This window comes from Nanorana parkeri, unplaced genomic scaffold (genome assembly GCF_000935625.1).
Source record: "Nanorana parkeri isolate BGI_ZX_2015 unplaced genomic scaffold, ASM93562v1 scaffold27, whole genome shotgun sequence".
Taxonomy (NCBI): Eukaryota; Metazoa; Chordata; class Amphibia; order Anura; family Dicroglossidae; genus Nanorana; species Nanorana parkeri.
The window spans coordinates 1,507,923-1,532,360 of record NW_017306295.1 but is presented as its reverse complement, the minus strand read 5'-3'; the positions used below and the strand labels follow the sequence as shown (position 1 = coordinate 1,532,360).

At 39.6% G+C, this 24,438-nt stretch overlaps 1 protein-coding gene across 1 annotated transcript in view; it reads left to right on the top strand.

Moving 5' to 3' along the window:
- The window catches only part of ITIH2 (inter-alpha-trypsin inhibitor heavy chain 2), a 61,354-nt gene that overhangs the window by 36,013 nt on the left and 903 nt on the right, over window positions 1–24,438 (top strand). The window contains exons 9-20 of the mRNA XM_018566177.1: window positions 332–448; window positions 842–1,010; window positions 2,794–2,919; window positions 5,558–5,739; window positions 9,016–9,204; window positions 9,852–9,991; window positions 13,672–13,844; window positions 16,244–16,405; window positions 17,771–17,884; window positions 19,260–19,458; window positions 20,276–20,448; window positions 22,461–22,572. Of these exons, the coding sequence (XP_018421679.1) occupies window positions 332–448; window positions 842–1,010; window positions 2,794–2,919; window positions 5,558–5,739; window positions 9,016–9,204; window positions 9,852–9,991; window positions 13,672–13,844; window positions 16,244–16,405; window positions 17,771–17,884; window positions 19,260–19,458; window positions 20,276–20,448; window positions 22,461–22,572 (1,856 nt within the window). The remainder of the gene's footprint in view (window positions 1–331; window positions 449–841; window positions 1,011–2,793; window positions 2,920–5,557; window positions 5,740–9,015; window positions 9,205–9,851; window positions 9,992–13,671; window positions 13,845–16,243; window positions 16,406–17,770; window positions 17,885–19,259; window positions 19,459–20,275; window positions 20,449–22,460; window positions 22,573–24,438) is intronic.

The following is a 24,438-nucleotide window of genomic DNA, read 5'->3' as shown; positions in this document are numbered from 1 at the left end:
TAGTCAATAGAATTAGGAGCTCTTGAAGTGGGGCACCCCTCTGATTTCCTGCATGGAGAGGTCACAAATAAGCAAGGGCTTTTCAGTTTTATCATTAGAAAATATAAGCCCTGCTCTTGTTTTGACCGCAGGCCAACCTTCTGGTGCCAGTACTATGCTTTTTCTAATTATCCTTAAAAAATTTAATATTTTGGGAAATAAAGAATATTTTATATATTATGGCATTTTGGGTCACAAATCTGATAAAAGCTGAAGAAAAACGTGTAAAGATCATGTCAAAGCAGGAAATGGTACATGCTAAAACAATATTTCTATTATTTCTCCATATCAGGTGTTCAATGGATACTTCCTTCATTTCTTTGCTCCAGAAAATCAGCCTCCACTCCCAAAGAATATTTTATTTGTTATTGATGTCAGTGGTTCCATGTGGGGAATTAAGATGAAACAGGTAAGTGAAGGACACAACCTAAAAAAAGAATAGATTTGGAAGATCTCATATGTTTTAAAGGCCAACTAAGAGGGGGAAAAAAACACAGCCCAGTACATAATCACACCAGTCTGGGCTCAGGGTAGTACTGCATTGAAAGTTCCTCACAAACCATTACATAAGTGCTGTTCAGTATTGGAGTAAGGACTGCCCGCTTCGGGAAAAGGGCGGGGATGTCACCAGTCAGGACAGAAGGTCCTTGGAAAAAAAGGTATGCATACAGCAAATTACAGCAAGGAGTGCAGGGTTTAATACCCCCCTTTCCCCCCGGCACCCACCTTGAATAAAATATAATTTTGCACTCAACTGACCTGTAAAGCATGTTTTCATACCTATGCATGGTGTTCTCTTCAGACAGTTGAAGCAATGAAATCAATTTTGGATGACCTTCGAACCGATGACCAATTTGGTATTGTTGACTTCAACCACAATATCCGATGCTGGAAGGATGAGCTTGTTTATGCATCACCCACTGAAAAAGAAAGTGCTAAGAGATATGTCCAGAATATACAGGCTATTGGAGGTACAATTTTGCATTCAATTTAATCCTGCAAGCTAAAGCTTTAGTTTAGTTTAGATATTTTTGGATACAGCATTAGTCCTGTAAGTAACCTAGAGAAGTGTTTCATACTATCTGCTGGCTGTTGATTAATGTGAAAAATCTCTCTTCAGTGATGATGTATCTTCCAGTGAACCTCTGGCACTGCATAGGCTAACTACCTCGTGTGTAGTGGAGGAGGGGCAAAAGAATGACAGGATCCCCTTCCTCTAATCACAAAATGCCTTGAATTCTTCGAAAATAAAACTAGGACTTTGTGAATGGCCAAATGTGGGGGCAGGAGAGGAGGGCAAGCAGTGCTGATCCTTCACTGTTACACGTTCACTGCTGTGAGGAGCATACAGCAATACTTAAAAGAGAACTATGGGGTAAGTTCTCTTAAGGGTCATAGTTCTCTTAAGGGTCATGGGAGGACTGACGTCCTCCCGTGACCCAAAGCTCAGTATATCGCGAGCTACAGCTTGCGGTATACTGAGACCGCCGCAGCCGGGATGGATCCCAACATTACTGTCAAGATCCACTCAGCTGTGTGAGTGACAGCTGGCTCTGCCTATCTAGAAGCAGAGCCAGCTGTACCCGCCCCCTCCCCCGTCCGTTCCTCCAGTCAGCGCTGCAGGATTGGAGCTGGGAGGGGGGAATCCCTGCGAGGAGCAGTGACTGACAGTCACGGCTCTCTGCAGGGACATGATCGAGAAGTGAGTGAGCGACGGTATGTGTTCGCTCACTTACCGATCTATTGAGCGGATGTGTGACAGTTTCATTGTCACACATCTGCTCGAACTATGAGGTGGAGTGATTTTCACTCACCTCATAGTTCTCCTTTAATGGAGGTTTTAATTAGTAGCCAGCAGAATGTAGAAAACATTTTATTAGAGATAACTTACAGGACTGGTGCTGTATCCCTCCAAAATTGTTTACCTATACCAGCTTTAAAAGAAATCTCTAGTCAGAATATTGTAGTTTAATAATGTACTTAATATGTGGTTAAGTTCCATTAAAATAAACTGTAAAAGTGTTTATATGAAAAATTATTTTTGTATTAGTGTTTATTCTTCAGTCTCTCCATTAGGACACATTCTGTCACCAGACCATCAATAACAGAAACTTTCCCATAAGAGTATATGTACATTAGTAGCACCAGCAGACTCAGATCTGTCACTCAAGTGACACTCTATAGTATTTCCATTCAGCCAAGTCTTTTTCCACACCATGTCTCTGTGTGGAGGTGGCCATTCCGGTTGAGGCGGGGCTTTGTTTCCTCATGTCAGACTGAAAATTGTTAATCTGATATTACTTTTCGAGTCCAGTTGCACCTTAATTCTTCATGCGGGGTGTTTAGTATCATAAATGTTGACACACAATAGTTTATTTCTATATTATTATGTGGTACTGGAGTGATAGCATTATTTTCTTTGTGATTTGTGTGGTTTAAAATTAGGTTAAGTTTAGAGGTATGTTCAGAATAAGGTAAGGTTTTGGTTTAGGGGCACCTTCAAATTATGAGTTAAATTGAATTTCTTTCAAAATGTAAGGCTGTACTTCCATGATAAATACATTAATTCTAAAGCATAGAACATGAAAACATGTGAAATGTTATCTAGAATCATGTTGGAGGCTTAGAAAAGATTTATAAACATTAGGAGATACTCACGTGTTCATAACGATTTAAAACATATTCACTGTTGCTTAAAGTAGTGTATACTGTCCATGTATGTATGTCAAAGTAATATGCTAATAATCTTAACAGGCACTAATATCAATGAAGCCCTTCTTAGAGCAATATTCATACTGAAAGAAGCAAATGACCATAAAATGTTGGAGCCAAACTCAGTTTCTTTGATTGTGCTGGTTTCAGATGGGGATCCAACTGTAGGTAAGATAAAAATGTGTTACTGTAACTATGTAAATGAAGTGCAAAATATACATACTTGGTCCTTAACACTGTAATCAGTAAATTGCTATGCCAATCCATATCGGGGTTTTTGTATAATGAGTTTTATCTGACCATACTCACAAATGATTATAATATTATTATGATTATTATTATACAGGATTCATATAGTGCCAATAGTTTGCACATCGCTTTACAACATGGAGGTACGCAGTACAGTTACAATACAATTTCAAAAAAGGAGGGTTAGTAGGGCCCTGCTCGTGAGAAATTACATAGTTACATAGTATTTGAGGTTGAATAAAGACATAAGTCCATCAAGGTGTGTGTGTGTGTGTGTGTGTGTGTGGGTGTGTGTTCTTAAGAGTACCTGTACCCTTGTACATTTCAGTCTCTCAGGAAGTCGTCCAAAAGCATCTTGAATGATTCCAGATTAATTGCGGAAATTACCGCTTGAGGCAGTGAGTTCCAGACCCTAACCGCGTGAACTGAGAAGAACCCCCTTCGCCCCTTGTGTTCGAATTTTTTTTTTTCTACCAGTTTTAGGTGGTGTCCTCTAGTCTTTGAAATAATCTCAAAGAGTTTGTTGCTAAGACTATGGAACATTTTGTACATGAAAATCATGTCCCCCCCTTAATCTCCTTACTTCCAATGTTTAAATTTAGTAGCCGTGTCTCATAGCTCTGGTCCTCCATTCCCTTTATGATTTTGGTCGCCCTCCGCTGGACCTTCTCCAGTTCAAGGACATCCTTTCTGTGGACCGGTGCCCAAAACTGCACCGCATACTCCAGGTGGGGCAGAACCATTGATCTGTAAAGTGGCATAATTATAGACCTATCCCTGTAAAATATTCCCTTCTTGATGCAGGACAAGATTCTACTAGCTTTGCTTACAGCAGCCTGGCACTGTAATTTATTATTCAGTTTGTGGTCTACAATGACCCCCAAATCTTTCTCCATTTCCGACTTCCCTAGCAGCATACCCATAATTGTATAACCCATTTGCCTATTATTCCTCCCAAAGTGCATAACTTTGCATTTATCGACATTAAACCTCATCTGCCACATAGTTGCCCACTCCCCTATTTTATCCAGGTCCTCCTGCAATGTTACACTATCTTGCTCTGTTTCTATTACCCTCCCAATTTTGGTATCGTCAGCAAACACTGAGATATCGCTGTGTACTCCGTCCCCGATGTCGTTAATAAACAGGTTGAAAAGCATGGGTCCCAGCACAGAACCCGGAGGCACACCGCTAATGACACTAGCCCAGTCTGAAAGGGCGCCATTTATTGATACTCTCTGTACCCGTTCCTTTAGCCAGTTCTCTATCCATGTACACACCCTTCCATCTATGCCCATAGCTCTCAGCTTGTATAGTAAGCGTTTATGAGGTACCGTATCAAAAGCCTTAGCGAAATCCAGATATACCACATCCACAGACCTCCCTCCATCCAGATCTCTACTTACCCCCTCGTAAAAAGTCAGTAGGTTAGTCTGACAGGAACGGTCTTTCCTAAACCCATGCTGGTTGTCATTTATTTTGTCATTTTCCCGCACGAATTCTACTAAGTGGTCCTTAATCATTCCCTCTAACAGTTTACAAACTACCGATGTAAGACTAACTGGTCGGTAATTCCCAGGTTGGCATCTTGCTCCCTTTTTAAATATTGGAACTACCGTAGCCCTCCGCTAGTCACTCGGAACTCTATTAGTCATTAGAGAGTCCTTAAAAATGAGGAATAATGGTCTAGTTGTACCCTCGCTTACTTCCTTAAGTATCTTGGGGTGTAGATTGTCAGGTCCCAACGCTTTATTTGCATTAAGTAGACTAAGTCTTTGTTGTATCCCGGGTTCTGTCAACCACTTGGCTATATTTTGTGATGAACTATGTGTTTTATTATCGGTGTCAAACCCGTTTCCCTACAAACCCTACAATCTAGTAGGAAGGGCCATTGATACAAAAGGAAATCATTGTGTGGGATGAGTTAATGGAAGAAGTAAAACGGACAGTTATTATGTCATGGTGGAGTAGGCTTCCTTGAAGAGAATGGTGAGATTTGCAGAGAGGGGCGGTAGACACTTGGTTGGTAAGGTGGATGAGTCTGGCAGTAACATTCATGATAGACTGAATGGGGGATAGCCTATTTAGTGGTAGGCCAACAAGGAGGGAGTTACAATAGTCGAGGCGAGAGATTACAAGGGAGTGAATTAGAAGCTTTTCAGTGTCATCTGTAAAAAAGAGGTCAATTTTGGAACTGTTACACAGGTTGAGGTGTCAAGATTTAGATAGTAAGTGGATGTGGGACTTAAAGGAATCAAAAGTGAGTAGATGTGATGTATATGACTATGATTTTTAATGCTACTGTTAAAAAGAAAAAGCCATTTAAGTTCATGACAAAATGCTTTTTTACACTTGACATGTCCACATCCTCCTTTAGTATTTAGAATGCATAGAATAAAAATTCTGGATTGTATTCCTCATACAGATCATTTTATTGTCTGCACAATGTTTATAACCAGTTTTTGCTTGAAAACATGTCACCTTATGATTAAATGTTTTATTGGAAGTGCTCTAAATCATGCATACAACGGCATTTATATTGACTGTTTCTATCTAGGTGAACTTAAACTTTCTAAGATTCTGAAGAATGTTAAGGTAAACAATCGTGATGAGTTCTCCCTCCATTCCCTTGGTATTGGATTTGATGTAGACTATGACTTCTTAGAAAGACTTGCCCAGGAAAATCATGGACTAGCTCAGAGGATCTTTGGAAACCAGGATACAGGAGCCCAGCTTAAGGTATGCTGTCTCTGCATTTCCTTTGAGGCCTTATATAACCTGCAGGAAAAGGGATAATGACATCCCCCATATTTCTCTCATGACATATTTACTTTAATGGGGTTATGGGTTGTACACATTTTTTCTAAAAATGTTTGTTTGAAGCAGTTTTTGATTGTTTTAATCATTTTGTATAATACCATTGTCTCATTTTAGTCTTTAGCAAGAGGTCTTTAATGGTGCTTATAAAAGTAGTACTCATTTTAACCTTCTCAGCTAGTTATATTCTATTTGGGAAACAATAGTATGTATGTATACAACGCCCATCCTTGCCAGCAATACCATTCTTAAAGAGGAAGGAATAGTAAAAAGTTTTGAATCACTACATGAACAAGGACACCGCACCCCTAATATAGGTAAATACTTTAGATATACCGAAGCTTCATCAGGAAGTTGGAGGTAGCCTTTAAGATTCTTAAAGGCTACCTCCGACTTCCTGATGAAGCTTCGGCGAAATGCATAGAAGGCTGGACGCAGTACAGACTTGCAGTATATCTTACTTTGATTATGACTATTTATATAAAATTATTTATTGTAATGTAATTGATAAAATAAGTTCATTGTATCTATTATGCATGTATCATGCACATGTACAGAGTCCAGGGAGGTTTTATGCTGTTTGATCATGGATACTAGCGGGTATATTATTTTTATCATGTGGATCATGTAATCTTTTAATAAATAAATGTTATTTTACTATGTAATTTTGTCATTACTATGTTGTATTATCCCTAATTGCATTTTTTTACACCTTAAAAGCCCCATCTATCTCTTTTTTTGCTGTTTACTTCAAGAGGAAGGAAAATAGATTAGCTGGGTTGCATTTATTCAGCCAACCACATATGTTTTCCCAGTGGGATAGGCTATCACCAGGGTGTATAAATATTGCTCCTTTCTTTACTATTAGCACAAACATGTATCCCAGGTTGAACTGAATGATTGTAGAAAGATCTTTAGTAGGAAGAGTGTTTAGGCATTTGGATTGTGTCTGTATTTCCAACCACCATCTAATATTTGGAGAAAGCCTAAGAGCTATAAAAATCTTTTTGCAACTTAGAGTATTATTAGTACAAGATGTGTGACATCAGTTCATAGTAAAACAGAACGTATGCAGGGCAGTTTTGGAAATACAAGCTTTACCATACACAACTACTTAAAGTGCTATTGACTGCTTCCCGTCTGGCCGTTGTAATTAAACAGTTAACCTTTAACCACGGGTGGCCATTTTTTAGCGTCCTTTACCACTCGCACTCATGCACAGACGAGCAGGAATCGTGAACACTGTTTCCAGCTGGCAATGGCTGTTATATACAAGTGATCAGGTAGCTATAAAGCGTACGTGGGAGTGCGCAGACCCCCCCCCCCCCCCTCCACCGCCGCTGCCGGCTATCCCCGGCTCTGATCTCCCTTGTGCAAGCCCGGGATCGGCAAGGCGGGTCTCTGCACAGAGATTGGAGGGAGTTCAGCACATTTCCAGCGGCTGATCTCACTTCGGATTTCTGAATGCGGACCCAATGTGTATTACATCACCTCCGCTTGCAGCCTCTCATTTCTCCGGCTCCTGTAGCCAGAGAAGAAGCTGATGAAGCAGATCTCTACTTCATCAGCTTCTTTGGGGTCCCTAGGTGACATTAGGGGTCTAATAGATCCCTGATGTCCCCATAAGGAGGGCCTGTCACTGTGTCTGTGCTAGCACATAGGGAGCTAACAAGCTCCCTATGTGATAGCAAGAATGTTAAGTGTAAGAAAAAAAAGCACGTTTAAATGTGAAAAATTACATAAAATTTTGTTTGAAAAAAACTATTTTTTTAAAAATCCCCATGTACACACACATAGAAATGCAAACATGTATCAGGTGCACCTACGTGTGAAAACCACGATTGCATGTTACTATGACCATGAACGTCGGAGTGTGATCAATAATTCTAGGGCCATAGATCACTGTTAAGGCTAAATTGATGAGCGGTAAAAGCGTTTAAATCATTGCCTACGGGCAGTTTTGAGTATGGCAGTTTTTTGAGATTTCGCGAGCACACACAATTTTAAGACTTAATATGCTTGGTGTCTATTTACCCGACGTGACCCCATCCTGTATATTTTACCAAAAAATTGGGTAATAATAAATGTTTCATATCATAAATTAGGGTAAAGAGTTGTTTTTCTCAAAATTTTCTGTATTTATTTCTTATATAGTAAAATATAAAAACCCCTGTGGTGATTAAATGCCACCAAACAAAAGCTCTATCTGTCCCAAAAAATTATATAAAATTAATTTCAGTACAGCGTTGCGTGACTGAATAATTGTCAAAGTACCGCAGTGCTGAATACTGAAAATTGGCCTGGACAGGAAGGGGGTTTAACACCCCGGTCTTCAAGTGGTTAAAGGTCAAAGGTTTTTAGACTATTACAAATGCTGGTTAAATCACGTACAATGGATGCTGCTCCTTGATCTCTAAAAGTTTTAGCTTCCTGCAGAATCAGCTGGTCCCCAAAGCACTGGCCCTGATATCCTGTTTTAGGGTGGCTTGTTTGCCTTGCAGGATCCTATGGAGCCACCCTTGTGTGTGTTAATAAGCTGTGCGTCTCTACAAACACACAATACAAAATCAAAAATTTCCACGCACACTTACCAGCTAGCCGGCAAACAAAAATAAAAAATTACACTGTCTAACTCTTAGGATTAAAAGTAGAGGTGTTAGTTGCACAGCTTTTTCAAAATATGTGGAAGCAACAATGCTTCGTCAAGGCCCCTCTGTGTAGTGTGGTCCTAACTCTAATCTATGAGAGCCTCTATCTTGGAGCATATATAGCAAAGGATGAATTGGATGCAGGTTTGCCAGAAGGCAGCCCAATCTCCTTAAAGGTTCAGGGACACAACAGAAGCTCAACACATCACAATGACAGCTGAAGCCCCCCGTGTGTCCCCACATCAAACACACAGACACAGCAAGGCAAACCATTCCCCTGGTCCCCACTCCTCCCTTCCCCATTCTCCAAGCTAGTAGATGGAGAGCTGCTGGAGAGTGCTCTGTCCCTTGTAATCTGTTACTGGACAGGAAATTTAGGGAAGCCGAAGCTGAGTAAGTTGGAGACAGCTGTTTGGAAACATAATGAATGTAAGTGCTTGGGCAAAATTTTAAAGAAATATTTTGCTGGGCAATGTATATTTGTTTGATCTGGATTCAGTATTGGAAAAAAAGTTTTAGAGTTTAATAATACTTAAATTGTGTCTTATAGGAATTTTATAAAAAGGTTTCCACTCCGTTGCTGAAAGACATAATTTTCGATTACCCGACAAATGGCATTTCAGATGTGACTACTAGCCGCTTCCACCACTACTTTGGAGGTGATGAAATTGTTGTTGCTGGTAAAGTTGACGCTGAGAAGACACCAAAGGTCGAAAGCTTGATCACTGCAACTTCTGCTGTAGGTGTTCTATGCAATTTAATTTCCTGTTTGTGACTGATACAAGTTAAACTTTCTGTTTATTGTTTTTTTTTTCTAGTTCCTTCAAAAAGACTACTGGGAGGATAAATTGTATAAAGTTGTAATTTAAGTAGTTGCATGCCGCCACAAAGTCATTTGCCGCCTGCAATAATAGCATTCATGATTTAAGGTTATATGTGGACCACAAAAATGGCTAATGTATACAGTAATCTTCATGTTTTTGCTCTTATTCCTAAAGGGGCAACTTGGATATCGTTACATATTCCTTCTTACCGGTCTACCTGGGTTTTAGATGCTAATACCTGTTCCACTGGTGACCACAGTAGACATTTGTGCTCTGCGGTGTAATGACTACTTTACAATCCAGTGCCTGGTATCTGCTAATGCAAAGTACATAAAGTCTTCCTTTTGCAAGCTTTATAGGAAGAACATTAATTAAACTGAAAGGCAAAAAGTACATTTTCTATGCTTTCCGTTAGGCCCTCCTTTGAGATGAAACACTGTGTGTAACCCAGAATGAGAACACAGCAACATTACTAGATGTTTTACATGATGAAAGTCTAAGGCAATTTAAAGTCAGGGTATATGATTTAACAATACATATATAATATTTCTTTCATGTGTAGGGGGATATACAGTTCCTAATGGAAACAATAACAGAAGTAGAAGCCCTAAATGAATTCTTTGCAGAAAGCAAGCATGCCTTCCCTGATTTTGCCAAGCAATACTGGGCTCAGCTGACAATCAACCAGTTATTAGCCCAGAGGTAAGGAAGAGGATGCCTCATTTTCTTACTGTTTATATACCAGTAGAGTGTGTGTGTCAATAAGGGGGGAAATGATTACTGCCAATACAGAGAAATGTAAAATAGGATTAAAATTATATTGTAAAACATATATTAAAAAGTAAAATATTTTCACGACAAGCAAGTAAGAAGAATGCACCATCAAAGTGACTTAATAACTAATATCTTAAGTCACATTACTACAAAGCTGGAGATGAGCTTTAACAATATATATTTTTTATATATTTTAACCACAGGTTAGTAATCTATCATTTGCTGCAACTGCTCAGGCACCCCTACAGTGTTAAAATTTCCCCAACCCCTGGCAGTGGCACGTATGGTAGAGAGCATAGCCTGCAGGTTAATGTGTATGAAAATATAAAGGCTTGTGAAATAAAATGTATATTCTAAATACTATTTACTGTAAGTGTGAACAACATATAGTTATCAGAATACAACATTTTTCTTTGACAGTGGTCCTTTAAAGAATATGTATTTGACATTAGTACTAGCTATAATAAATATGTTAACCAAACCAATACCAGCGTGCACTGGCCTTGTGAAGTAGTAAAGACGCTTTAAAAAACTTTTTTTAAATACACTCACAAGCAATAGTAGATTTTAGTTCATCACTGTATACAACAAGGCTTCAGTTTCAAAGTGTCCATAAGAACGCTTTCAAACATCTCATAATACCACATGGACATACTACACTGGCTACGGCCTGCCTAGTATGAGTCCGCTGCATCAGAGGCTGCCCACCTCTCAGAATATTCTGAATACACACTGTACTCGCTTAATGATCTGGCCCAATGGAAATGACCATGTGTGGCCATAAACACATTGATGAGAGCACAGGATGAAGTCAACTAATATATCTACTAGGGATGTCCCAATGCCACTTTTTCAAGACCAAGTACAAGTACTTCCGCACATGTACTTGCTGATACCAATCACCAATACTTTTTCTTAAAGGGACAGGTGACTTTTTAAAAAAACAATACAGACTAATGATTTTAGGCCTGGTCTACCTGGGTTTTAGATGCTAATACCTGTTCCACTGGTGACCACAGTAGACATTTGTGCTCTGCGGTGTAATGACTACTTTACAATCCAGTGCCTGGTATCTGCTAATGCAAAGTACATAAAGTCTTCCTTTTGCAAGCTTTATAGGAAGAACATTAATTAAACTGAAAGGCAAAAAGTACATTTTCTATGCTTTCCGTTAGGCCCTCCTTTGAGATGAAACACTGTGTGTAACCCAGAATGAGAACACAGCAACATTACTAGATGTTTTACATGATGAAAGTCTAAGGCAATTTAAAGTCAGGGTATATGATTTAACAATACATATATAATATTTCTTTCATGTGTAGGGGGATATACAGTTCCTAATGGAAACAATAACAGAAGTAGAAGCCCTAAATGAATTCTTTGCAGAAAGCAAGCATGCCTTCCCTGATTTTGCCAAGCAATACTGGGCTCAGCTGACAATCAACCAGTTATTAGCCCAGAGGTAAGGAAGAGGATGCCTCATTTTCTTACTGTTTATATACCAGTAGAGTGTGTGTGTCAATAAGGGGGGAAATGATTACTGCCAATACAGAGAAATGTAAAATAGGATTAAAATTATATTGTAAAACATATATTAAAAAGTAAAATATTTTCACGACAAGCAAGTAAGAAGAATGCACCATCAAAGTGACTTAATAACTAATATCTTAAGTCACATTACTACAAAGCTGGAGATGAGCTTTAACAATATATATTTTTTATATATTTTAACCACAGGTTAGTAATCTATCATTTGCTGCAACTGCTCAGGCACCCCTACAGTGTTAAAATTTCCCCAACCCCTGGCAGTGGCACGTATGGTAGAGAGCATAGCCTGCAGGTTAATGTGTATGAAAATATAAAGGCTTGTGAAATAAAATGTATATTCTAAATACTATTTACTGTAAGTGTGAACAACATATAGTTATCAGAATACAACATTTTTCTTTGACAGTGGTCCTTTAAAGAATATGTATTTGACATTAGTACTAGCTATAATAAATATGTTAACCAAACCAATACCAGCGTGCACTGGCCTTGTGAAGTAGTAAAGACGCTTTAAAAAACTTTTTTTAAATACACTCACAAGCAATAGTAGATTTTAGTTCATCACTGTATACAACAAGGCTTCAGTTTCAAAGTGTCCATAAGAACGCTTTCAAACATCTCATAATACCACATGGACATACTACACTGGCTACGGCCTGCCTAGTATGAGTCCGCTGCATCAGAGGCTGCCCACCTCTCAGAATATTCTGAATACACACTGTACTCGCTTAATGATCTGGCCCAATGGAAATGACCATGTGTGGCCATAAACACATTGATGAGAGCACAGGATGAAGTCAACTAATATATCTACTAGGGATGTCCCAATGCCACTTTTTCAAGACCAAGTACAAGTACTTCCGCACATGTACTTGCTGATACCAATCACCAATACTTTTTCTTAAAGGGACAGGTGACTTTTTAAAAAAACAATACAGACTAATGATTTTAGGCCAATTTCTTATTATGAAGAACTTTAATTTAAAAGACTGTTTTAGAACAATAAAACATTTTTATTTGCTTTCACAAAGTTGTAAAACCAGAACAAATTGTAAATCCGGTCCTGGGCAGGCAACTTCGGCACTACAGCTGCAGTGATACTACAAATCCAATCATGCATCTGCCTCTGGGATCATTTAACCTATTCATATTAGCAGGGAAGAATTTGTAACTCTATTACTGCAGTGTACTGGAAGTGTGTACTATGGATCATTTAACCTAGTACACACTTCCAGTACATTGCAGTAATATAGTTACAATTCTCCCCTACTTCTTCAAATCTGTGCCACTTCCCCCAATTAAACCGGCTGGTGACCCCACCTGCAACTTTCAGTGTGCCGACAACAGGCACAGAGCACAGGCCCCGTCCGTTCTGATACCTGCAGCCAGCCCTGTCACAGCTTCCCTCATTCACAGTTTGTTTTTTTTAGAATGGCCCAACTGTCCAATCGCTGGTGTCTCATGCATCCCTCTAGTAGTCGGCACTGGGCGGGAGTGCGTCAGCGTGTCTGTGCTCAGTGTCTCTGGTGTGCTTGTGGGAGGCATTCCAGCAAAGTCCTCATTTAGCTGCCAGGCAGACTGTCCAGAAGACCCCAACAAGCACAGCACCTCTGGGCAGCATTAAGCTACCTAACAAAAAAATTATAGCACAGATATCAGCGCTGTGTATCGGGGTATTTTCACAGGCACAAGTACTTGTGAAAATGCCCTGTATCGGTCCCGATACCGACACTAGTATCGTATCGGGACATCCTTAATATCTACACTGCCTTAGAGTGACATTGGCAGTCTAATCAGTCAAATAAAGACTAAACATTTTATATAGATAGATATTGGGCTACGATTAAAATTGCCTATAATATTATTATTGTGTCTCTTAAGGATGGCAGAGAGTTAGCTGACATTCAAACTCTTCTTTCAAACAGTCAGGGTAATAGAAAAAAAACATGAGGAAAAAGCATGCCATTATAAATTTGTTGCCTATTGACATAATGTCAAGGAAAGATATTCGGTTATCAAAACTTTTCCCATAGATTATAACTTGTCGATTTCTACTACAGGAGCTTAGCAACTACAGCAGAGGTCAAGAGGACACTTACGACCAAAATAATGCAGCTGTCAATTACACATCATTTAGTGACTCCCTTCACGTCACTGCTGATCGAGAGTGAGGATGGCAAAGAGAGAATGTTGGCAGATCCCCCAAGCTTAAGCAAAGGAGCATGCTGTCCAAGTGAGAATCCTTTTTACTTTTCAGCAATTATACAAGATGATGCACTGATGAGTTTAAAGTCCATACAAAGTATAAAATATAACACCAGTAACTATTGCAGAATTTGTGCTTTGTACATTTTAATCCAATATGAAGAAAAGTGTATAGGGAGTAGTTAACATTTTGAGACTGCAGTGATAAAATTGAGCATCGTTAGTAATATCACGTACTATAGACACTATGTGGGTATGAAAGCATCCTCTGTCTAATAAAACATGGCAATGCTGTTCCAATTTTTACAATGATGGGAAATAAATAATCCGTCTAGGACTAGGGTCACTGCTGCCAGCCCCACAAGTATGGTTGCTACATCTGCTAAACACATTGATAAATCACTACAGAAGTGAAAAGAATGTTTTCCTGTTGTTCAGAAAATGTTCCTCTTCTACAAAATTCTCAAACCACATTAGTGGTCAGTGTAATAATTCCTTACATTGCTGGTCAGAGTGGAAGTGCCCCTGATGTTAGTGGTAAGGGGTAAAGTGCCTCTTGTATTGGTGGTCGGTATGATACCTTTTTCATTGATGGTTAGTGGTGAAGTGCCTTTTATGTTGGTTGTGATTTGGTGCTAAATAAATCATTAGTGCCAGTGGTTACGTACCTGAGAGAAGCAAGGCACTTCTGTTCCTACTCCGCCAGCCCTGGCACCAGATCAACCAAAAGGAATATATTAGACTTTTTTTATCCTGAGCCAAATGTGGAAAGGCAGCTATCGGGGACAACCTTTAGAGGAGAAGGCATCAAAATACGCTTGCTGCCCCTGCATTCTGAGTCAGAGATCATAATAGTGATCTTTTACATAAATTCTTCCCTGGATAACACAGATGAGGGAGCCATGCAGGATGGAGCCAAAGAAGGCTCTAAGGAATGTGAGGACTCTCGTAGCGAAGCATGGTCCAGTCGGTGTCAGGTCCAAAGGAAGGAACTTCTTGCACCATAATCCACTATGTTCATAGTGCACAGTTCCTTCTTTAGAGCCTTCTTTGGCTCCATCCTGCATGGCTCCCTCATCTGTGTTATCCAGGGAAGAATTTATGTAAAAGATCACTATTATGATCGCTGACTAATATATTCTAATATATTCCTTTTGGTTGATCTGGTGCCTGGGGAAGCTCAGACTGCGGAAATAACTCCTAGGCTGAAGGATACTATATTGGTCCTTATTGACGTGGTGGGTACATGTTTAGAACTGGAGTAACCTGCTTCTGCATCCCACAAGGTTACCAGTTTGGGGTCCCTTAAAGACCAAGTACATGTTTCTAGCCATATTTCATGTTACACCCGTATTTAGGGTGTAACATGAAACATGGTCAAATTGTAGGATCTGTGAATGGAAAAACTGCAAGTCCCATCAGCCACCTTGGCAGAGGGACTTGTAGTTTCAATGCAATACAAGTGAGGTGACGTCACTGCACTTGAAGTCCAACAGAGCCCTGGCTCTCAGACTGTTTCTCTGTTTCTCTGATTCATGTCCATACTGAGGTATAGACATGTAGTAACAGGGATGGGAGGAAGTGCACATAAGGAAGACATTACCATCACAATACAATTCAAGACAAGATGGTAAGGAGGGCACTGCCTCTGGGGGCTTACAATCTATAAGGGATGGGGCAAGTGATGCATGTGGAGGTAGCTGTGTGGGAATGTATTGTTTGAGAACGTGATGGTTCAGTGGTTAGGTTGAGGTGGGATAGGCTTCCCTGAAGAGATGAGTCTTAAGGGATTGCCTAGAGAAAGTCAGAGTGGGAGATAGTCGGACAGGTTGGGGTAAAGAGTTCCAGAGGATGGGAGAGACTCTAGAGAAGTCCTGGGGGTGAGCATGGGAGGAGTTGACGAGGGAGCTGGAAAGCAGGAGGTTTTTGGAAGAGTGGAGGGGACGGTTAGAGTGATACTGTGAGACAAGATTTGAGATGTAGACGGGGACAGAGTTGTGGATGGCTTTGTAAGTCGTTTTTAATATTTTGAATTTTATCCCTTGGGATACTGGAAGTCAGTGGAGGGATTGGCAGAGGGGGGTTGCAGACACTGAGCGATTGGTTCGGTGAATGAGTCTAGCAGCAACATTCATGATAGACTCAAGGGGGGATAGCCTGTGTAGAGGAAGGCCAATGAGCAGGGAGTTGCAATAGTCAAGACGAGAGATAACAAGGGAGTGGTGATGAGTAGTTTTGAGGTTTCATTGGTGAGGAAGGGGTGTATTTTGGAGATGTTTTGAAGGTGAAGGCGGCAGGATTTGGATAGTGATTGGATCTGGGGAAGAAATTCTCCATTTGAACTAAATGTAATTGTTTTGGTTAAGTTTTCTTTAACACTCTTTTGTTACTGTAGTAAATGGATAACAATTATTTTTGTTCCACTAGCAATACTAGCTACAAAGAGTCCGGTTCAGCATATAACAACACCAAAGACACCTCAGACAACCCTATCTCCATCTGAGACACCTGAGGAGGCGAGACAGCTAACAATATCAATGATACCGAAAACTGAATGTCTGATTGGAAAAACTCCAACTCCAACTTGTGGTAAATATGTATCTGGTCATGTGTTAGCTATAATCTAAAGTGATTTAGTGCAGTAAATGGACTTTAACATGTCTATAGGTCTTACAGAAAACAGCAACATCATAAGTAACCCAGAGAAATCAGTTTAAACTCACCTTTTACCACCATTTACCAACAGAAGATACAAATAGTTGACGGACTTTTGAAGTACCCACACAAAATGTTAAATATATATTTTAAAAAAATGAATTACATATTTTTTACAGTTAAAAGCACAAAATACATGAATTGATAAGAGAAAACGGAGCCACGTTTATCGTGTTATCTCATTGTTACTCATCCGTTACACCGTCTACTATAGATTATACAGTCCATATTCATACATTACATAAACCGATTTTAGGCACAATTGTCATAATTGATAGAGGTCTAGTAAGATGAGTCATGCTCTCTGCGTTTTACAGATTATACCACTTCTTCAACTGCTCATGAGACTTCCATATAGCATTGCAGAAACGTTAGAGCCACAACTCTGGAGATATCTATTAAAAAGATATTCCGTGTGCAAGCGTGAAGACAGAATATTAGGACAGCCCCCAGTTTTCTGCCAAATCGTTATATCATGGGAGTGATGTTTGCTATTAAATTCATGCCTATCGGATATATTCTACCACTCCATATGTATCCCGCTATGCAATTTGTATGAGGGGTATACAAAGGTAATTCACCACTGGGTGCGCCATGCAGTGAATATACAAGTCACCATTAACAAGGTGGTGTAGCGTTCCAAGGTGGGACAGGAGAACTGGCCTCCTTTACTCTCTCCCGTGATGCCCATTTAGCAATGCTTTAAACAATGAACTGACTTCTGATTAGCTATCAGAATACTGCTGTCTGCATATTATAATTTGCATAATTATATAAAGGTTTATGGGTCTCTGGAATTATATGTGGGGTTGTATTAAAGAAGTGATTATATTAATAAAATAAGTATCTACCACTACCTTTGAGGATTTAGAATTGCATATTAATTTAGAGTCTGGCTACAATCCCATCCTTGCTGTTTAGCATTAATGTGGAGGCGATGGATTTCTCTCGTTCAACCCACGGGACTGAAATTTGTAGCACGTATGGCTAGCATTACTCTTATGCTAATCTCAGTGAATTGATCAATTTGGATGCTTGGTAGCACGGTTTGTTTCAGATACCTGCTACACCACACCAAAACTAAATATAATATCATTTTATGATAAATACTTTAGAATCAAGATATTTTATATTCCAGCAGATATGTTTTATAAAAAACAACGGTTAATAACCTCTGCATGATGAAGAGTAAGAATATATAACATCAACAGCATGTTAACACTGACAATTTATTTGCAGTTGATACAGATCCACATTTCATTATAAACTTACCAAACAGCCAAACAGATGTCTGCTTCAACATTGATGCACAACCAGGAAATATGCTGAACCTCCTGACTGATAATGAATTAGGTAAGTGCAAGCAAAGTTGTTTGCATCTAATATATTTATTGTTTTGTATTAGGTAATGAGTGTCATCATTCAGTCCACCTTTCTGTCTGTAGCTCTAGGTTTCTCTAAAGTAATTTCAATGTACAAAGATCATACTATTTTTCCAAGGTGAAGTAGGTAGCAGCCTACTTTATTTTACCTATTTTTGCTTAACTGCCTAGTAATTATTGTGAGAACATGGTGAGCTGTAACTATCCTGGTGATTCTTCCATGGCTACAAGCCAGCAAAATAAAGCCCCTTCTAACGTTCAGAACATTCTTTCTCAAACAGGGTTCTGTGATATTCTAGAGATCCTTCTAGAAGCTACTAGGGGTTCCTTGAGCAGCGGCTAATTAATCTCCTACCTGCATTGACCACAAATGCAAGAAGTCACTTAGACAGTGACCATTAATGTTGGGGATTAATAGGTACTATCCTTGTCGCACTCCTTATCGATATGTCCCTTGTAGTGGGGGGTGCTCGCAGTGACTGCAGATGGTGCCGCGAATGTCAGCAAAATTGTAGAAATGTCACCAGCACACCAGTCCTTTTAGGATAGCAAAAGCTTCATTTATTGAAGTTTCTTGTCATATGACCAACAAGCACTTTCGGGACCACACAGGGTCCCTTCATCAGGCTTTAGCATTGAGGGGATCATTAATAATCATTTCAAGATCACTACTGAAAATAATTTTGCTGAATAAAGCATGGGGATGTAAAAGAAAAACTATCTGTCCTGGGTGTCAATTACAAAAGGTATGTTACATTATTTGTTCTTTCATTTCAAACTTTCCACAACTTGCAGATCACATTGCTGTACCCTGAGCTGTAGAAATAATCATTTTTAGCAGGAGATTCTATGATACCTGAACATTATGTTTTGTGGTGGCCTTGGGGAGTTTTCAAGTCAGTAAATGAACAAGTATATACGAATAGGTATGGAAGGTGGACAGAAGTGTCCATGCCTCAGAGTTAAATAGGGAGAATTTTGCCACAGAGTGACTGGACCCCATAGAACTCACCCAATCTTAATTTAATAATTAGAAGATTGGTATTGAGAAAAAGTATTTAATTTAGCTAAAACTGGGCATTTTTAACTTAAATCCACTAAAAGCTACCTGAAAGTTGTAGCGGGGCACCAGTAAGCTGAACTTCCCACTTACTCCAGAAGAGAGATCTCCCCAATGTAATTGATTCTTCCTCCACGTTGCAGCCAATACTGAGCAAAGCACGGCAGCTCACTAAATAAAAATCAAGGCCTAACTGAGATGGATAAACCAGGTGGGCAAAAATGTCAGTTTTATGAACGCTAACTCTGAGAAAAAGTAAACCAGAAAGTAATGTTTTCTTTTGCAGGTATTGCGATTAATGGTAAGATAATTACAGCTAAGAAAGCTAAGGATGGCAAGCTGAACACCTACTTTGGTACATTTGGCTTGTATTTCAAGCAGCTGGACATGAAGATTGAAGTAGGCACTGAGAAAATAACAGTGAAAGATGCATCTTACAGTAGAGTGATGGGCTGGTCTGAGTCCATAAGCCTGGCCTACAAGAGGTGAGTGTAGGCTGGAAACACAGCTTTAACTGACTGATAAAGCTCACTAGAGAGCTGTTAGAAGTTTCTTTACTTCCATACACTGTATGTATAGTAGTTTAGAAGTATCTGTAACAGACTGGTGAGTATAGTTTTGTGATTTATATAATTTAAGAATATGCTTACAGTTAACCTGTGAATATAGAAATATGAGAGCCAATATTGCTGACGTTTTCTTCAGTCCACAGACATTAGAAGATATAGCATGTGTTTTGTGACCATTCTATGGCATCTATTTCTAAAATCCCTTATAAACCTACATAGTGGCCTCGGGTTTAGCCAGGGAGGGGGGTGCATTGCAGTTACCTTCAGTTGTAGCGACTGGATAAAGTTTTCTTTAAATCTATCTCACCTCTATCTGGGCTAGTGGTGTCCGTGAGTTGCTCATAGGCATTATATGGTCACCTGGTTCAGCAGTTTTTCAAGAGAGTGCCTTCTAAAGTCTATGGACACCTTAGAGTTTATTTCATTTTCACCCTGGCAAGGGTCTTCTTCTCCCAGTTACATCTCTATAGTCACTGATATCCTGCTGTTAAAGAAGAACTCCAGGGGAAAACAATAATTTACCCTTATGGAATTGAATATAAGGTAACACTAACTTTTTTATTAAAAAAATGTTAGTACGTTTAGATATATCACTAGAAATATACAATAGGTTTTAAATATCAGTCTATCAGGTGAAATTCTGCCAGTCATGGAAGGGTTTATAACATTTAAGCACTTGTAATAGTATGTATTTTTGACAAATCTGACAAAGTTGTTACTTTTTTTTTTTCAGGCTCACTGTGTCAGTGAAGAAGGAGAGTAATATTACTATTACAATAGATGATAACATGACTTTCTGGATAATCCTGCATCGTGTATGGAAGAATCATCCTGTCAACGTAGACTTCCTTGGACTCTACTTTCCTTCTGGTGGCTCATTTTCCTTTGGGGCACACGGTTTAATAGGTAAACCATGAAGTATTTTACAAGCAAGTAACATTACATTGCTGGAAAATCAAAGTATAGCGGTCTTAAAAAAGAACTAAACCAAATCCTTTTTTTTTGGCTTCACTTCTCTATTGGGTCACAGGAGTACATTTACTAATGTGACCCAAGCTCAGCAAATGGTGGGCTACTGCCCACTATATGGCAACAGCGCAGAGCCACACCGCAGCTGGGAAGAATCACAACAATATTGTCGGGATCTAAAGCCTGATTGACCGCTGGCTCTGCCTTTCTAGAGCCTGAAAATAGCTGTGCCCGCCCCCTCCCGTTTGTCCCTCCAATGAGCCCTGGAGGAATAGTGAGGGGAGGGGTGAATCCCTGCGGGAAGAGGTGAATGACAGTCAACACTGAAAAGACCATGAGCTGAGCGATCAGCAGTTTGTGATCGTTTAGTTCTCAAGCTAAAAAGCTGGAGTGTGACAGCTGCAGTGTCACTCACCAACTCAAAATATTGGGAAGAGTATTATTTTACTTTTCCAATAAATCTCCTTATTTTGACAATTTACCATGATGGACAATAGGTGACCTTTCCCTGACTATCCCCAACAATGATAACCAGGGAAAAGTCATTTTTTGAATTTTTTTTACGGTAAATTTTTTCTTTTCTCCTTTCTGTCATAAATTTTGGGTAAAGAAACCACATGGAGATTAAAGTGTATGTGCGCAAAATCTCACATTTAGTTTACCAATTTGTATTGAGCATGTAGTCCATCACAGGGGTGAGCTTGGAGCGGTGGCTACAACACACACAGGGACCATGGGGAACAAAAGTAGCCACCCTCCAGAAGGAAGGACAGTGTCAGCACCAATTCAGAGATGATTTGAGGATCTACAGTCGAGTGACACACAAATAAGCTACATTTTTGTTGATAGGGTACTTTAATGCATTTTTAAAGGTTTAACTACCGAGTTTAGCGTCACTTTAAGGGCTAGTTTACACCAGAACTGCATCAGAACCGCATGTGTCCGCACAGCTGCGATGTAGTGCGTTTTTCCTTAAAATTGGATTTCAGGTGTGTTCCAATGCGTTTGCATGCATCCCGTCACAATCCGACGCAGCTAAAATAGGGCAAGCAGTATTTTTTCTAGCTGCATCGGTACAGACCGGACTGGTGTGAACAGAGCACAAGAAATACCATAGGAAAGCATTGTGATGCGTTTTTGATGCAGTTGCAAAACGGAACGGATTGCATCATTACTGCATCTGGTGTGAACTAGCCCATACACGTTTCATTTTGAATAGCACCCCAAAGCACTAAAACAATCTGCTTTTGTGCTACAGCACATGACGGAACTGCAGTGCGTTTCAAAAAAAGTCAGGTGCCGTTTCCTGTGCGTTGTGGTACATGTTGACACCGACCTAAACGAGAGCATTGTTATTGCTTCCTGATAGAGATGGCCATTAACAGTATATCATTCTTATAAATCTCTATACATATACATATAAAGATACAGTATATGCTTATTCTAACACAGCCAAAGACCTCTAGTTTCTTTAATACTAGATGTGATTGCTAGAAATAAGATAAAGGAAAAGCAGCATTGATGGAAACCTGCACTCACAGATTTAAAGTAACTGCCATTGCTTCAAAAATACTGGCTACATGGCTGCCTCTGTCTTGCTTGGTGCTACTAACATGAAAGAAGCATGCATAATAGAAAATCAGAGTGCCTAATATGTATGCTTGTTCCCAGTGACTGCTTTATAAAGTATTGTCAGCCAGGCAACTAGCATTTTCAGAAGGAAAGGGAGGCAATGACAACCCCATATTTTCTCTGATAATAGTTAGTAAAACTTTCCTGTGGACAGCCATAATCAACAAGGGTCTTTGACATTGGCTTGGGTTATATAATACTGGAGCTGTAAAAGTCATAGAAAAACAATATTGCTTTACATTTGCAGTATATAAATGCCTCCAAAGGGAATAGAACATAGATACATAAATACATCTCATTTGTCTTCATTCATCCAGGCCAGTTTATGACGGATCCAGAAGTAAGAGTCTATGATGTGCGAGCCAGTACTGATCCAGAGAAACCTATCGCTACCATGAATGTGAAAGAAAATAAGCTGACAGTAACAAGGTTAGTTATAAATTCCGTATTATGGAAAAGAAAATACAAAAATGATAGCTGGTCTCATACATTTTAAAAAATGGGTGAACGTTGGATCACCAAATTAATTGATTCATGATCCCACCACTATTGCAATACATTTCTACATCTGCTATGAGAACGTCTCTAGTCAGACTCTGGAGTTGCAAGTGATACGACTTGCTGATTTAATTGCCCTTTTTATTATTTACAGACTGGACAGTCTGTAGAAACCATCACACCAATGCATTTCCGGTGCGTTGTAAAAAAAAAAAAAAAGAGCATCGCCTCATTTTTAAAACCATTAGGGACAAAGACACACATAGCCACTAATGAAGCATACACAGTATGTTCCATAGTTCAAGTGGATGAGTTGGGGGTGGAAATAAAACTTCACTTCACGGTGCCTGTTCTGTTAAGGGTTTGTGCCTTCGGCTCTTCTCAAAAAATAGGCATCAGATTTGGCCATCTCTAGTTTGTTTGCTAGTAAACCCATTAAACTCAGTGATAGAATTAACATCCTCATACAAATGGGCATGAAGAAGGGATGATTTATCTTCCTTATGTCTGCTGAACATTTTCCAGACAAAAGGAGCAAAAAGGATGTAATGAGTGGAATGCTTAAATACACATACATGTCTAAAGTGTATGCAAACTCTGACAATGAACTTCTCTTATTTGCTCCCTCTTGGTCTGTTTAATATCAGAAAATGCTTTCAGTGGTGTAAAGTTGAAAAAAAATACCTGCTGATCATGTCAAAAATCCAGAGCTGTCCTGCGTCCACTGCTCTTCTCCTGTGTTGCCTGATAGAGATTATATAGCCCTCCTAGTTTTTATCGTGGGTCTACAGAATGGACTGAATTTTGTCATGATGGGAGACTGAGGTGGGACTGAGTAATTTGGCAAGAGAACTCTGGGCAGAGCTGAAAACACTCAGGGCCCGTTCACACTATGCGGTGACTAGCTTTTTTTCCCCTCACTCCTGTGAGTGAACCAACGCCAGTCACCGTAAGGGCACACAAACAACAATAGACCACAATGTGGGCGTGATGTGCAGTGGGCTACAGAAAAATGCAGATATACCGCATTTTCCTGCAGCACACTGGATGCCACCAGAAGTCACCATACCACAGTTCAATGTAAAACACTGCTAGGCGACGACATGCATGGAGTGTGTAATAAGTGAACCGTTGCTTGCATTGTAAAAACTAAAACCACAACTTGCCACCGTCACCTAGTGGACTCTTGCTGCAGGATAAAACACCTCATACTAGGCAGCTAGTGTGAATTAGTCCTTACTACACGAAAATGTATGCTGCACATATTCTTTTTATTCACTTTGCTCAGACATACAGTTTAAGAAATGCGTCCTTTACATTTTTTTGTGGCAGAATGAACACCATCTGCAATAACAGGGTGCACATTTATTTTGCTTGCTTCCCCACTGAAAAGATTTGACTGGCAATAAATAACATGCGCATATGCAGTGATCCCCCAGGTGTCTTATCACACAGGTGTCATGGGATTTATGGGGCAACTATACTTTCATATAGTTATCCCTTCATTTAAACACCCCACCCCTACCACAAGCCATGCTCCTGCCAGATTCACAGGAGTCGCACAGTGGCCCTTTTCTGTGCAATGCCTTTCATTTATATGGGGAGGTTGACTATAAACTATCCAGATAGGCAGTCTGTCCATGGAGTTGAATGGCATTTGTTTTTGTTCATGTGCAGAAGATAGGGTCTGGCCATAACAGTAGTTATTTATTTTTAATAGATGTTCGCAATGCTATACACTCAATGCCACCCCCCCCCCCCCCCCCCCCCTTTTTTTGTGCTCCAGTACATTTGGTG